At 38.6% G+C, this 17,141-nt stretch overlaps 1 protein-coding gene across 1 annotated transcript in view; it reads right to left on the reverse strand.

The window, feature by feature from the left end:
* The window catches only part of MYO6 (myosin VI), a 105,613-nt gene that overhangs the window by 63,988 nt on the left and 24,484 nt on the right, over window positions 1–17,141 (reverse strand). The window contains exons 2-5 of the mRNA XM_084283691.1: window positions 12,743–12,881; window positions 6,515–6,584; window positions 2,837–2,910; window positions 735–864 (exon numbers count right to left, since the gene is read on the reverse strand). Coding sequence (XP_084139817.1) covers window positions 735–864; window positions 2,837–2,910; window positions 6,515–6,584; window positions 12,743–12,859 — 391 coding nt within the window. The 5' untranslated portion in view covers window positions 12,860–12,881. The remainder of the gene's footprint in view (window positions 1–734; window positions 865–2,836; window positions 2,911–6,514; window positions 6,585–12,742; window positions 12,882–17,141) is intronic.

Below are 17,141 nucleotides of genomic sequence, written 5' to 3' on the forward strand. Positions count from 1 at the left end.
CCACCTAGAAATAAATCTCTTCTGTTAAATGCATCCACAAAACAGCTGAAAATCAAGCTTACTTCAATAGTTTTTTTAAAGGGAAACTTTCAGTTGCACTTTGCAAAGCAAAATCTGAGCCAAGGACACTTGGAAACATATTTGTGTATTTTAATATATTGTTGTTGTTGTTGTTATGCAGCACGTACTGAAAAAAACAGCTGTTTAGATTTCAACAATTGTTTGATTACAAAACAAAGTTTAACACCCTCAGAAGGCTGTATTCCAATCAAATGCTATATTCATAGATTTTTTCTTAAACATGATTACTTTCCAAGTGACTTAAAATAAGGTTTATCCCAATAATAATATTTAAATACATTTTCTGCCTATAACACAATCATCTAAAAAAGAAACAGTGCATGTGATTTGGTTATATAAGACCAATTAAAATCATTATATTTTCCCAGTTTTAATTGTCATTCTTCACTTCTAAAATTTGATTTTTTTTTAATGTTATGATTGTAAATTATATTAAAACTGCTTAGACATAAAACACTGGATGTACAGAACAATCATAATTAGTTGCCAGATTCTTCAAACGGCATATCAAGGATGAGAAAATTTGCAATTTTAGCAATCACTTTTTATTTGCTAATAGCTTACAGTTACAGTTACAGAGCTGCAGTTTGCATATAGCTGCAAAGTATTTAATTCTTGTTCTGTAAACGACAAAACCCAGACTCAATACATACCAATAGCAAAAACATGTGGTGGCAACGTCCCAAGTGATCTACCCTGGTACTTTTTAATAGTATCTGAAGAATAAAACTTGGGTATATCAAAATACGGATTCACTGCAATGAGAATGTTGGCTACGTATGTCTGTGAAGAAAACAATTAACAGCAAACAATTAGCTAGTATCCAGCCAAGTGGTTAACAGCAATTTTCTATTATTATTGAAGAGTACAGCTGAAGTATAACAATTACAATTCTCTCTAGCTAATAGGTACAAGAAGGGATATGTTTTCAGAGTTCCTCTAATTATCTTCTCAGGACTTCTGTGAAAACGCATTTCTCAGGAGAATTTCCTAACCACTGAGCTGTGGAGTATGTCCTGAATTTGACCTTTCTCCCTCTTCTTTTAAATGATTTCCTATTGTATGAGTTGTTGGATCACGGATAAAACATCACTACTTCCTCCTCTAAACTAAACTCTTTGCTAGCACAATGCAGTCTCCTCCAATGACATTAATTTTTCACTATCAAATGGAAGCAACTCAGCAGGAAGGACTGCTGGGAACAAGCTTGAGCCAGGCAATAAAATCATTCAACTGCGAGAAATTAGCTATGGCTGTTTCCACAGTGAGAAATACAGAATACAAATGCTCTGTAATAGAGAAGGAATTTGAGAAAAATCTCAAACCAGGTCTGCCTTTTAGTTTTTGACAATAAGGAAAACTAAAACGTTTTGTACAATAAGGAAAGCCAAAAATACATTGTAGTTAACATTTCTGAAAAACCTTTCATACTTTGGTTTTAATGGCCAGATCACATACAAGGATGAACAGATGTCTGCAGCACAGAAAAAAGCAGATTCGTAGGAAAAGGTCTGGAGAAAATCAGATAAACCCTCAGCCTGAATAACTTATTTGGTTGATTGTTACTAAGCATATCCAAAGACTGAATTTTGGACACTATCATGACATGTGGACAGAAGGTTGGACACACACAATATATTAATTTTCTTAGATGCTTCTATTTTCGTCATTTATTTCTCTGATAGAAAATTCATGCACAGAGTTCCTCATGAGCTGCAAGTTCTAATATTAGTTTTCCTCTTAGTAAGAATACAAATGTTGTTAACCAGCTCTAAAAGATAATAATAATGAAATAAAGAAAGAAAATATACCCACTCAGGGCAACATATTAGTAGCAGTGGTTTAAAATGAAGAAAAGGTTTGTGAAACTAAATACTGTCCTCCCTCATGACCAGTTCAGTTTCAGAATTTATTTTATTGCATTGGGGTTTTTGTGTGCATGTGTGTTTTATTATTGTTTTTCCAGGACAGCATTCAAATTGCCACTTTTATTTATTTATTTTAAAGCTGGTGCTTAATCTTGAGCCTATAAAGAATTTATAGCTGTGTAAAGTTAACTGCAACAAAGGAAAACAACTATACTTCTTTCTGTATAAATAAAAGGGTATAACGCTAAATCAATTCATTTTAGAACCGTAGATTAACACACAAGATGATTATTTGAACACTGACACTTAGAAATTGTGTAGAATTATTTTGTACTATCACTAGCCAGCTTTCTACTAGGAAAAAAATAAGAAAGAAAATTCTTATCTTTCTTCTATTTCACAGCTGTCAGTGTCAGGGCAGATGGCAAGGACAAAATGTAATTTAGTCAGAATTCATTAAGTACAATTAGGCAATTTGATAGCAATATAAAAGATTAAGATGGACATCTGAGCTAGGAGGTGTCAGAGACGGCACCTGTTTGCTTCGTTCAAAAATAATGAAGAAAGAACCACTTTGTTAAAAGCTACTCCACTGGTAGGTAAGTTCCCTACAGGAACAGACCTTTGTGATACAAACGCTGTGTTGTAGTTGCAACTGAGCAGTCAAGTAGAGAAAAATCTATTGCTCTGCCTGATTAAAAAAATAGCAAGCACCAATTTGATTCAGGTCTCAAGCAAGATAGCAAAAAATGCCTAAAACCTCCTAACCTTCTAATGGTACTATTCCTGCTGATTTTCTGTGATAGAGGAAAAAATTTTGTTGTTGTTTTGTGTGTTTTGAAAGGATATTTATTGTCAGACCAGTTTACATGACAGTTAATACTTACATAAATTCTGTCCTTACTGTACCGAACTTTGATATTGTGAAGGAGAGTGGCTTCATTTAAATACATCAGGGAACCTGCAAATAAAAAAACAATCATATACCATTAAGAGCACAGAAGAACCTTAATGTACAGCCAAGCAACTAAGTCTTAGGATTAAGGAGCATTTTGCTTCCCCTCTCTTTGATTACAGTTTAATCCTATCATTCCCTTGCACTGCGTTGAGGCAGAACTGCTGACTCAATACTTGCTTTAAAAATTATAGACCTACTCCTTATCGTACAACCTAAGTTAAAGAAGGTTGCTGAACAAAGAATTAGACGACAGGACCCTCAACACATTGTGCTCAGTATAAATTGTCAGTTTTAAGGTCCTTTTTAATGTCCTTCCAGACAAACACACTGTGTTTTCCTCCATGCTGTCCCAAAAGTGTGGAAACCAGTGCCTATCAAAATCCTTAAAACCAACGTTTTTTCCTTCCAGCTCCTCTCTGCAGTCTCTGCAACAACATCCACAGGGTAACACCATCTTGTTGCTAGTAGGCCTCCGGAAACACACTATCGGGGGGGGATGTTAACATAAGAGAAATGAGCTATTTTCTTACCTTGTTAACATAAAATAGCTGAACTAACTTTGCCAACAACTTAGCAAAAGGCATCCCAAGGCAGAGAGTGGGCACACACACAAAGTTTCAACGTGCTGGCAAATCTAGGCCCTGTTTTCAGAAACATGATGTTTAAGACACCAGAAGGTGTTGGCAGCCTTAATTAGAGAGAAGTGAAGGCACTACTTATTGCACAGCCTCGATATGCAAATATGCTGAACCCTCTATCTGCCTAAAATTTAAGTGCACAACACTATTTTGTCTTGTTACAACAGATTGCCTGCCATACTGGTAAGCCTTACAGATTAGTGGCACTTAGGAAGTTGCAGATGAAATAAGCACTTAATGCTAACTGCTACCCCCTCCCTCACACAAGGGATGAATGATCAGTGTACAAGGACCAGTGAAGTGTAGAAAGCTGGTGTTGTTTCTGAATTTGGGCCAAATGGGACCAATGCCCTTCCTCAAGGGCCCTTGCAGAGAAAAACGTTCTAGCTCATTGCCACAGATGTGCAAGAGAGACTGCCAACTCTTATTACTTGAAGTCCATCTTCCCAGACACCTCACCCAGCAAGGAAGCCTGAAGACAAGCAAGGAGCTTAACTTCTCCCTCCACCCTCCTCCTGCTGACCCAAACAGTACTGGCAAAGGACAATGGGAGCTTCTCAAGAGCACAGATGTTGTCTTTTTCCATCCTATAGCCTTCCTTTGGCAGTAGGACAGAGAATGGCTCTGCCTTACACCACGTGCACCAGACCAGCCTGAAGCAAGAGACTCAGTGAAGAACAGGAGCCTGCTCCAGGAGAAACATTGCTGCCTCAAGACAAGACTAAGGCTTAAATCTGCAATTTCAAAATGTATCTTCTCTAGAATAAATCCCTTAAAAGTGGCACTCCTATCCAGCGCCACAGGAAGTAATGAAAGGGAGAATTCTGCATATTCATACGACTCATTCATAACTATAACCAGTGTATGTGCATTTCATAGTCCACATAATTATTTGCATACACACACGCAGAGTTCACGGAAACCAATTCAAGCACTTAAAGTCAGGAAATACCAATGCCATATTTACACACACTGTCTCTTCTGAATTTTATTTTATTTTTTTACAATTCTTATCTGATAACCTGCCCCCTTCTTTTCTTTTTAAAAATTGTTTCACCTCAAAATCAAGAAGTTCTGGTTTCTTTTTTTGTCCACATATAGTGACAGACACCGAAACCTGAGTGAAAGAAGAGTGTGAATCACAAGGAAAGGTAAATCTTTTGTCTCTGTACCACTTGCAGCATTTACTAAAAATTCATATTTGAGGAAGGGCTAGATTCTCAAAAAGGTCTTTCTTGCAGCCAGTGCATTTGGGATATAGAAGACCAAGAGTAGTGGGGGGGGAAAAAAAGCAATACTTAGCAAATTACACCCCAGGAAGGAGTTAATCACTAAGCACAGGCTGGAATGGTAAGTGTATTATTAACTAGACCTTCGGGATTTTTGAAAATGGTATTATAAGGAGAGATGGAAAACACCCAGTAGTTTGTAAAGTGAATTATATTTATATAATAATTATTCTTAAAGATCCGTGATGATCAGCACAAATCCTCTCTGTGAGAGAAGGAAACTGAACGTGGTTTCACACATGCTAGAGACGAACATCAACTGCTGATAATATTTGAAACAGAAGGGATTGCTGGACAAAATATTTTTAAGTTTTATATTTTAGCCAGTAAGCCGAAGAAGACATGTTCTCCCACAGGACGACTGTTTTAACTTAATTGAATAGCACTTTGCTAAAATTTCAAACGACTTCCAGTATCTCATTCCAAATTTCAGTTCCCTGACTGGGTACTGAGGTGCCAGAACATCTCAATAAGGTTGCTGTGACAGACACACACAGATTAAATGCATGTCCCTAACAATCATCATGTGCAGAGAAGACAGGTACAAATGCCAGCAACTGGTAACAAAGCTGCCAGCTTGGTTCCACCTCTGACAACACTGCACCATCAACACTGCTCCATCTAAGTACAATCAGAAGCCTCAAGCCTTGCCACAAGCTTTTTCTTCTTCCTTACTGAGCAGTTGTAACAGCTGTACTTCCTGCCATGGGATATAAATGCCATCCCCCACAATATAAAACTTGTTTCTTAAATCATCAACAACTTTCAAAGTCCTACCTGCTATTTATTTTAGAGGAAGAACAACAGAAGCTACTTTTGCCCACCATTTACGAAGTTACTAGTATTTGGCCAAACAGTAATCCCCATCAGAAATATTTAAAATAATTTCCCTCATCAGATCTTCTAGATAGGATAGTCTCTCTGAATAGATTTGCTCACAAACAGCAACAGTGGCAAAATATTCAGTTCTATATTCTATTCAGTTCTACAAAAGCTTTCTCACCTATCTTGGTACTCTCTCTCCTCACTTTAGATTTGCATACTTGATTTGTTTCCACAGATCTAACTATAATATATTTAACAAAATAAAACCCCTGCATATCAACACAATGTGTATTACACAAGTTCACTTCAAAGGTCCTTCCCCAGCAGCCCTCTGGTCTAATTCACTATAACACATTTCCCTTTCCAGTGGCCTCAGTGGGTCCAGATTCCTGTCTCCAGTTTTAGAAGTGTTATCTTAAATTTTTTTTCAACTACCTAAACTTCCACAGGAATGCTGTCTGAGAAATGGGTTACATGCAGGAAAACGCAGTACAATAGAGCTGCTGATAAGGCAACTCATTCTTTTGCTGAGAGATTTAGTTAGCGCTGAAATGCTCAATTCAGTTGATCAAAATGCAGGTAAGTAGCATATATGTGAAGTTAGACAAATAACAGCTGTATGTGGGAATAACTCATGTAGTCATGAATTCCTCTAAAGTGTTCAGCTGAAAATTAAAAAACACAATCAATGATATTTAAAACAGGTTTACTTTAATAAGTTTCCAGGATCAGTAAACTCAAGCAAAGAAAACAAAAAGGACTATAAGAAAAAAACAGAGAGCTTGTAAAGAAATAATATTCTTCCCCAAACTATTTTTTTCAAATGCATAACTTATTTTAGAATTCATAACTTACAATTATCTTCCACATCCTTTTTGCTGTCTTCTTCAGCAGGAAACACTTGATTGACAGCAGCCTGGAAAGTCTGTTAGATGAAAAATACTAAAATTGTCATAATTCCATAAAAATAGAGAGTCCAAAGATATCTTATGTCATGTTGCAACTAAATGCACCATCATCATGCATAGTTAAAAATGAAGTTTCTAGCTTTATATCTCAGCACTGGAAATGTTACTGAGCTACCAGGTGCAGATAAGGAACTGCATTACTGCATTACATTACAAAAAACAATTCCTATAATATATATTATTGTAAAAATATTTGATGCATTTTGAAAATTACACATAACCATTGGCATATAACAGACAACACCAAAAATGAAGACTAGAAAAACAACAATACCGCGAAGGGAACAGATCTACAAAGGACACAAAATTTCCTCAGCTTTGCAAAGAAGCAAAAATAACAAAAAAAAAAAAAAAAAAAATTATTAGTTCAGTGAATTGTCGTCATCATATATTGTTTTAAAACATTCTCACTTAAAATATAAATATTCAATATATAATATTCTCTATATCTCCAAATTCTGTAACTTTGAGTGTTCTTTTTTTTTTTTTTTTTCCTTCAACAAGCCAGTATCAAAGTAAAACAAGACTTTCCTTCAACCCCTGTACTCCAGTAACACAAAACAGCCATTTAGCAACTGTTCATATCCTACTGGAAAAATTAATAACGAACCAAACTTTGTTCATCCTCTACATTTTAATTAATATTGTAAAGATGAAGAAATATCCTATAACTTCTTTTTTTTAAAAAAAAAAAAAAAAAGCTTACAGAACTGTATTACAGCATCTGCGCAAAGCTACTGCATATTGTAAGAACTAGGCTCTTAATTATACTTTTTATTTACAGCAGTAATAGATTGTCTGAGCTACCTAGGAATGAACAGAAACATTGTTGTACCAATTAAACGTGACAGAGCTGCTACTACATGCTACTACAGGCCTTTTCCCCATGGAAATGAAGACAAGAAGCCTACTTAATTCTGTCTCTACTTTAAAAAACAACCAACTAGATCTAAAAGAATGACCCTAATAAATAAACAAGTTTGCTTGCTTAATTAACATTGCACTCAGCAAGACAGTACCATGAAAAGCATCATCATGGATGTTTAGAAGAAATACAGCAACTTTTTTCATCTTTGCTTCCATACAAAAAGACACAATAAATGTGATTTTGCAACTTAGACCATTGTGAACAGCCAAATTCCAACTCCCTTTAAAGTGGCAAGGATCAAAAACATCCCTGAGACAAAATAATTGCTGCTGGTTGGAAAACATTAAGTCTGTAATATCCCTTCCCTACAGAGTTACCATGCTATATGCTAATTATAGTCATAAATTATACTTTGCTATCTCCTTATCAGGATTCAATGCAGAAAAAAAGTGCATAAAAAAACTTCTGTAAGGGAAAAGCATCTGCATGGTGACTTTGGAACTACTGAACATCTGTCATACCAACCTCCTCCACAACATCCTTCATCAGAGCATGCTGGAGCCGCAGGGGATCTGAACTTACCTACCTCCAAGTTTTAGCAGGGTAAAGAGCCCCCTCCTTCCCTCCCTCTCAAAACACTGCAGTTGGAACATCTTACCAGAATTTTCTCCCCAAGTTTCCAACAATAAAGGTGGTTTGCATTGCATAAAGACATATTTGAACAACAATTTCCCATGTACTCAGTTCATTCTGCATGCAGAAGTGGAAAAGCTTAAAAAAAAAGCTTGACTTACTTCACAAAAATCTGACTTCAGTTTTTCTTGCTTGCTGATGTGCAATTCAAGTTTAACCACTAACAAATACAGATTATTTTTTTTCCACAAGAGAGAATGAACATGATGTCCAGCTGTCCTGTAGTACTCTTCAAAAAGTTTTGACACCAACATTTCACAGCTCTAAACCCAGCTATACCAGATCTACCTCAGAAGAGGAAGGAAGAGCCTTTCCACTGTCCTCACCACTCAGCCTCTGATCAAAGATCAGTGAAAAATTAAGGAAAATTGATACTGATTTTGTCCTCCTTCATTTTTTTCACACAGTGGGAATTGTGAAATAATTGCAATGTTAGATATACTGCAGGGACAGTCAGCTTCTGACAAACTGGATGTCCTTCTCCAAGTCCTTCCTACCTTCTGTAATTTAGTACAGTATCACAGCTCACTATTTCATGAGTCATAAAACAAGTAAGCAATATAAAAACGACTTAGCAACTGTGTTTCTGATGGACTTTTTTACATCAGATGGGAACATGAAGCCTAGTTTAAACTGTATCAACCAAGAATGTTACACCTGTCCCAGTTACTCTACTGCTTTATGTTTAAGGTGATTACTTATCATATAGCTAAGTACATTTCCTAGATGTGTAGGGATCTGAGTACTGCCAAATACTATTAAAATTGAATATCTTAAACAGAAAAATGGGCAAGCTATCTCGTATCTGCCATTTAAAAATTATCCAGTTATTTACTCCATTGCCCCCATATTTTGAAACACATTGACTGTAAGGAGAAAACCCTTCAGGCATTTGGTCAAAGACACTTACATTAAGGCATAGCTTAGGTCAAACTCATTCTAAAAAAGGGACGGGATACTGATCTTATGAACCACTTATGAAAGTGGTCTCAGGAGGCAAAACAGAGGGTTTGTGGTTTGTTTTTTTTTTTCCTTTTTGTAATGAAGCAGCCCTTGAAATCCAATGGCAATCTTAACTGTTCTCCCAGAAACAAGATGAGTGAAAAAAGATATCTTTCCGTTCAAGCAGGATCTTCTTTCTACCCTGTAATCGAATACGTGTAACCGTGCCTTCCTTTATATCTTCTAGATACAGCCACAGAGACATCCCTACTCCCAGCTGCATTCTACAGAACAGCCAAAAGCAACACAACCTGTTCTTGTGATAGACAAGAACCTATCTCTTTTCCTCAAGCAAGCTGCACTCACTGCTAAAATAATGCCTTTGCTTGGAAACACTGAACTCTGGATGTTCTGATCCTTACTTTCAGAATACATTCATTTATACTTAACCTGGGGAAATGCCATGCTGGTTATTCAGAACATACTGGAACAGGGGTCCCATAAAGCTTTCCAGGACCCTTCAGAGCCTTTCTCAGAGCCATAAGGTGCTTCTAAGGCGACTGCAGCAGGTATGGACTGGTGTCTGCAGCACTATGTGCCTCCCCTGTCCTGCTAGGAACTGATCACTAGAGAAGTTCATTAGGCGCCCCCTGTGCCTCCATACCACAAGGGTCCCAGAAAGGCATCTCAGGGTGTATCTCTCCCTAGTCACTAAATTCGGATTCGCTACCTCCAGGAAAAGAATAAATTCCCCATTTGACAGTTTCACTGAGATCTGCCTTCTCCCTGTTGTAGCATCAAGCAATACAACATAAAAGCTATTTTCTCAAGGTCAGGATTTCTGGTAAGTTCCAAAAAGTACATTCTGAGTAAAAGATGTGTGAATGAAACATTAGCTGCATCTAACAACAGGCTGTCTTTCTGCCCGTCTCCTTCCTGGCACACCACTGTGGGACTGCTGGCAGGACATAGCTGCGGGGCTGAGCCCCGTTCCCCCTGCTCAGATTCAGAGCTCATCCTCAGGGCAGAGCTCCATCCCTAAGGGGGACCATGCTCATTAGCAAACCACTCTCCAGTTTCCCCATTTTCTTCATAGTTGTGGCATTTCAACCTTGCAAGCCCATGATCTAGCTCTTGGGAGCAACTCCTGTCACATAACACATCCCTTGTTCTGATAACAAGCTCTCAGTGCTTGCATTACTCCTTCCTATACAAGGCAGTCTCGGTGACTCAGATCCACACCTCTCTTCAGGCACCCAGCTTCGGCACAGCTATGTAAATGCTGTTGTTAACTCTGGATGGGCTGTGGTACCCAAAAATGCTACTGCTGCTTTGTAAGTAAATCGGTATGTTGGCCAACTATCTTCGCCCAGTCTGGACTGGGTAACTTGGTTTCACAACACGAAGAAATCTTTGACCATGCTTGCCCTAGGTCCTCCTTCCTCTTGCTGCTGCTTGCTGCCATCCTTAAAATTTTCCATGTCTTCAGTGTTAAGGTGGATCCATCCTCTGACCTAGTTTGCTGTGCCTCACCAGCTTGCCAGCACAGCTGAGAGGGTGCCGCGCTGCCACACCACAGCTAGCTACGGGCAGGGAAGGGAGGGAGGACTCTGAGACAGCATGAAACTGCTGCCTTGCAGCATCTACTGCAGTTATTAACGACTTATTTTAATTAACCATTAAGTGGTATAAAAGGCAACAATCAAGAAATGCACACACACACACATTTCCTTTTCAGTCTGTGATCTCCTGTAGAAGCTGGTACCTTACCAGGAGTACATATGACATGTTAATGACCCAGATTAAAAAATAATAATAAGTTACACTGCCCGGGTATGTTTACAAGATCGAATTACTCATCTCCTCCCTGTAATTATCGTGGGCAACTCTGGAGCTGCTAGATCACTCCTTCTTACTGAAGAGCACTTTTGAACTGTCATTTGCAGTAAACAGAGTTGATAATAATGGGTATAAATGCTGAGCGCTTCAAAGTAATGGTCTAAATGCACAAAAAAGTCAAGAAGCAATAAGAAGCATTTCACTACAAAAGGAAATCAATGACACCTTGAAAAGACTGAGAAGGTAATCAGCAAAATGTTTTACTCCACCTTTATTAATATAAGGAAGTTTGATAGTTAGAAATGCAGGACCATAATCTCTGGTGTATTTAAACACCTAACTGTGAAGTGTTCGGTCCCTTTCAGAAATGAACTGCAGGCCCTTAACTGATTTGCTTAATTCTAGACAGCCATAAGCAAAGTAACAAACTTTGTAGGCAACACAGATTGTGCACTGTGAACCACCAAACAAAAATCTCTGTATTTTAGGGTGCTTTTTCTTGTTTGTTTTATTAAATAAAAAAAAAAAAAAGGTTAGAGGAAGGCATATATATTAGAAATAAATAGTGATTCAAGTATCTCCTTATCATCTATTTCTGTTTCTAATATATGAACTTTTGCTCTTAACACATCAGAACCATTTGGGGATATAAACAGAAATAGCACTAGGGTCAACATCAGTTAAGTCAGTAAAAAATCACTTAAACGTGGGTTTAGAATATTTAACATATTCTTGTCTGAATAATTTTGTTCTTTCACAGAGTGAAGAATGCATACTATTACTAAACCTAAAGACCTTATCTCACAGACACAGATATCAGATCTTTTTATTTCTAATGAAAGAAGAATCAACTTCCTCTACAAGACTTTAAAAAAAAAAAAGTCTATAAACATTCCTCCCAAAGGAAGAACTGCTGCATAACCTTTTGATCTGTGACAAAGCATTCTCTATTATTGTAGACATGAAGAAAAAAAAAGTTTTAACAAAATAAATTTGCTTTTCCATATCTAAAAACATAACAGCTAGAACCAGCATATGACATATTCACAAAGTCCAAATCACAACTTTTAAAATGGTGTATAATCTTATTCCAGCAAGTAAAACCCAGGATGCTGACCATCTGAATTAGGATAATTAATAGTTACAGGGCACTTCCTGTAAAATCTGACATTTAATTAAGATGTGCTAAATCCAAAAGATGTCATGATAAATGAAGCAGTTTGAACACACTAATTATGACTTCACTTTAAAAGCTGCTTTTATTTTGCCTTTAATTTGCTGTAGTAATTCCATGGGACCTTTGTTTGACATTCTTATGTTTCAAAGTGCTTGAAGTAAGAGGATTCATCACTCAATCAGCAGTCTAACAGAAACGTGTCTAATCTAAGATAGAGCCTAGGACACTACTATAGGAGTCTCTGTGCATCTAAGGGAGAAGAGAGAAGCTAATCTCAACAACAGACTCTCAACAGTCTCAAATTTAGAAAAATAAAGTATACAGTATTGAAACAAATGGCTATGGAGATTCAGTTGTCTTCTCTTTCATGAGCACGTACACACATGCAGATAATTGACAGAAAGCATGTGCTTCTTATCAGTGGGATATTTCATTTGCAAGGCAAGTTAAAGCTAAACAAAGTTCCTTAGCCAAACAACAGAGAAGTATTTTTTTTCCCCACTCATTCAGCCTGCATGTAATGGCGGATATCTGCAAAGATTTGGCCTACAGGTAAAATATTTTTGTAAGGTTTTTCTCACTTGTCAGACACTTACCTTGCCTTTCTGATTCAGAGGCTCAATAGTTAAGTGTTCAGTACCAATGTCCGCAATCACGCCCATCTGAAACCCATCAGTTGGGTGTGGAGCCCAAACGGGCTTCCCGTCCTCCATTGTGGGATCTATCCAGTATTTCCTGTAACAAAAAATATATGTATAAAAATTAAGAAAAACAGTTTGTATACAAATGTAGTAAGCTACCAGGGTTTACTACGCAAACTTTAGGTTACTATGTTTATTTCTGTTATTCAGGGTGGAAGCAGCCAGAGCACAGACTGGAGCCAGCCTGTCAGGACAAATTCTTCCAGCCTTCTTCCATCCTGTGACACTTCGCTTACAGAGGACTCCTCCCTCGGACTGGGGTATGAAGAAGATTCAAGGACAGATAATTTCTGGGTGGTCCACAGACTACTCTCTAGAGTTCCTTGTCCAATTTCCCCAACTTGTGAACCAAAAAGGGGACTGCTCTTGTGATTAAAACAGAAGTACAGGACTAACTCAAAGCTAAATCTGTGTGCTAGCACTCTTAGTGCTTCCGTGCACCCATATGGACACACACATACAGATATGGCTCACAGGACTAACAGATGTCTGTCTGTACCTGATTCGGTGTGCAAATACCTGAATTTCTGTAATGGGCATATCTCCAGTAAGGTGAGCAGCAATGTAATCTCCTGTTATTTGAGAGAAGTGAATGTGCGCACACTTTTCACATGGCTGGGCATGTGGCTCTTAAATAACACTTACTATGTATTTCCTATAGATAAATATATTGATTGATCACACTATAAGCTTTTAAGACACTGGCCTCCAAAACAGTACCATTAAAACCGTGCGTCTTAAGAAACATTGACCTTTTTTTCTGTTAAAACATGACATGAAATTAGTTTTAGATTAAATGGAACCTACGGCCCACAAGTGAAATAGATGCGAAGGCCAAGTCATTCAAACCTTGGGCTCCTCAAGCTATGCAGCTAAGTTCCCAATTAAAAAGAGTATTTGATTGCGTGCAAAGCTCATTGAGCTAACCAGGAAAGCTGCCAGGACTGGCACATTGTGAATGGCCAACAGTGCCATTTTAAATATGCTGAATTCGTCCTTTTTTTTGAAACCTACTTTAGAGTCCTTACCCTAATGAGAATAGGGAGTCCAAGCAGCTTGAAAGGCTCACTTCTGGCCATTTCTCACTCCCCTCCACAACTGATTCACATACCTGTGACGTGTTTTAGTGATTCCCAAACTTGCAAAAAGTTCCTCACATCACTAAGGTGTAACTTGCCCCTCCCAGCACGAATCAAATGAGCCTGCCAAGCAGGAATGAAAACACCAGCAGCAAAACCCTAAGATGGGAAACATGTCCCCCATTTTCCTATTCCTTGCAGCTGAAGGAGAAAGGAGCTGCACAACTTCTCACAACCAGTGAAGAGGCTGCAGATCCTTTTCTCACAAACAGTAGCAAGGAAAACAAAAATCATCGTCCCACCAGGAAGCTGTACGGCTGCAAGCAGAAAAGGGCACTCTCGTCTCACAGAGGATTTGTCAGGACATGCTTCCCATGACCTGCTTTGTGCTGCCTCCAAGGAATTCAGAAAGGTCTGAAGAGAAAGCAAAGCCTTGCTGCGATCGCCTGGGGAATGCTGCTGGTCTCAACACCAGTGAAGTTGTCAAAGCATACAGTGATCTGCTATTAACTTCAGCGTTACATGGCAGAGGATTGAAAGTAATTTTAGAGAAAAGACCTCGGAGTGCAGAGTCAAACTTTTTTTTAAATGAAGAGAAGAGACTTGGAAAAAACTTGTTACAGGGTACTTCGTTCAGCATCGATCTGTTTCAATGTACTCAATTACCCAGTTAACTTTCCCTCCCCACATGCAGATCACGATGTATGAAGGTAACAAAGATTTAAACACATGTTTCAAGTGTATGCTATTCATGCAATTCATGCTAGTTTAAATATACATATATATATATTTAATACAGGAAACTTTGCATTTTATTTTTTGGGGGGCACATTAACTTATTTTAGCTGCTCACAGAAAGCTTCTGTGCTACCCCTCGAGCATCCCATTTGTTTCTGTTGCTTCCAAACCTCTTGCCACATCCCACAGCCACTGCAAGCCCCGATCATCCTTAGCATGTGCTGCCAGCAGCATAGGACACATCCTGTAAAATAACAACTGCAGTCAATGGCACTTGGCCATTCTTCCTTTTCAGATACTGTAAATCAGGCCCCAGACACACCACAGCTCTGGGGTTACCTTTTTCCAGCTGGGCCTGGCCTCTGAGCACCAGTGCCACGATGGGTGTAGCTGCACAACGTCGGAGCTTATTTCTGAATACAGCCAGGCCTTCATTTCTTCGCAAGCCTGTCATTTGCTTTTAAAATGCTACTTCAAATTGGAACTTGAGAAATACGCCGCACAGCCACTAAAAACAAGGCAGCGTGGCCAGCTCTCTGGGCATAACCGTGCTGCACAAGGAAAAAACCCTGACACCGCTGCCAACATTTCTGCTGCGATGTGAATCCAATCCCCCCAGTTGGTATTTGGAGGCTTCTCCTTTGTTCGCTGGCACGGGCTTTTGCATTCTTGCATGTTCCTAAGCCTGCTTCATGCTTTATGAACAAGTAATGATAGGGGAATGTCGTGAGCTAAAAAATCCTCTCGAAAGACAGAGCAACGAGCGAATTCCACCACGTCCAGCAAAATGTGTGTTTAAGAAAAATACTTGAGGCTTTGCAAGCATGTCAGAACCCAATGGCTGAAGGCATCTAAATGAAAATTTAGTAGTTATTCATGACATAATTACTTTTAAAAAATACAATCTTCTGCCTGCGAAGCAGCCCCAAACCAGTGGCTGTAACATTCCCTTTTCAGCACCGGTCCATGTCTCTATGAGTTAGGGCTCTGACAGGCTTCTGGCAGCACATTATAATTGGAAGCTGAAACCTTTCAGGCCATACCTGATCTACTATCTACCTTCCCATCTGATGTAGATGCCCCTGCCCTTGAGACTGCTGCATGAAGCCTGTTCCTGAGCCAGCTCTTGCATAGCTGGTTTGCAGCTCAGCATTTTGAGATGAGCAGAAACAAAGCAGTACGAGTGCAACTCCCTGAGACAAGTCCTTTAGGAACAGGCAACAGCCCTTTATTGAAACATGAAAGAACGCCTCAGTGATTAAAACATGTATCACCAAACACAAACTGGGAAAAGTACAGATTTGAATGGAAACGAATGACAAATCCTATTTTTCCCATAAAGGATACCCATTTGTTCACTACAGACCATTCGTTATCAGTAGCTTTCTCCATGTGCCTCTATCTAAATCCAACCTACTTTCAACAAATTTCACTACACTGTTGACAGAGGACACAGTTCCTGAATGCTAGGAAGGAAAACTATTCACATGCAGGCAACACATCTGAGAGCAGCACCGCCAAATACAGCAAGTCTTGAACTCACCTGAAATATGCTTCCAAAGGAGGCCAAGATTAGCAACCTTCCACATCTGAATTTATACATATGTATTGAACACACATTAAAGATTAAGGCAGTTGATTATAAATTGCTAGTTCATTTTGGACTCTGCAACTAAGGCTTCTTCCAATGTGAAGCAGAAAACCCCCAGAGGTTTCACCTACAGCCAGGAGTCAGCCAGGTCTGAAGCTGGTAACCCCAACAGCTAACCCTTGAAACATCAGATTTTATATTTCCACGAGTGGCCACACAGTAGCATCACCCCTTCTAACCCCAGCCTTCCAGAAATCATGCTGAACACTTTGGAAATGCAGACCCAGTTTTTCCAATCTGCTGACAGGTGCTTGCAGCTTCCCACAAGCAAGAGCCTTCACCTGATCCGTGTTACAAGGGGCTGCATTTCATATACACACACAATTTAAAAAAAAAAAAAAGAAAAAAAAGCCTTGTTTTTCATCTGATTACTGGTAACTGCAGAAAAGAAGACTAAACTCCAAAGACAAGACAGCTGCAAGCCATAGGAAAAAGCCTTAATTATTGGCAGTCATATTCAACACATTCAACATTAGTAGCCAGCAGTTCAAAAAACTTGCAAGGCAAAATTATCCTGCACTCACCAGACGACAAAAAGCAACACCCACTAGTCCTTCCTTAACTTCTTCCACAGTTTTATTCCCTCCTTTAGAGAATGTTTAATATTATTTCTCATAGTAATTAAATAAAATCTACATAATACTTTGAGTATGATTAAGGATTCTTTAGTTGGAAGTTGCTATGTTATCATCCCACTTATCTTTACTTAAACATTAATGATTTTTAAAAGGAGGCAATACAACTACATTTTGGTTTTGCAGAGTATTCAAAAGGAAATCAGAGGCTACCATCAGGTGAATGAACTCCAAGAAGGCAAAGTGCAGTG

This window comes from Netta rufina, assembly GCF_964035555.1.
Source record: "Netta rufina genome assembly, chromosome: 3".
Lineage (NCBI taxonomy): Eukaryota > Metazoa > Chordata > Aves > Anseriformes > Anatidae > Netta > Netta rufina.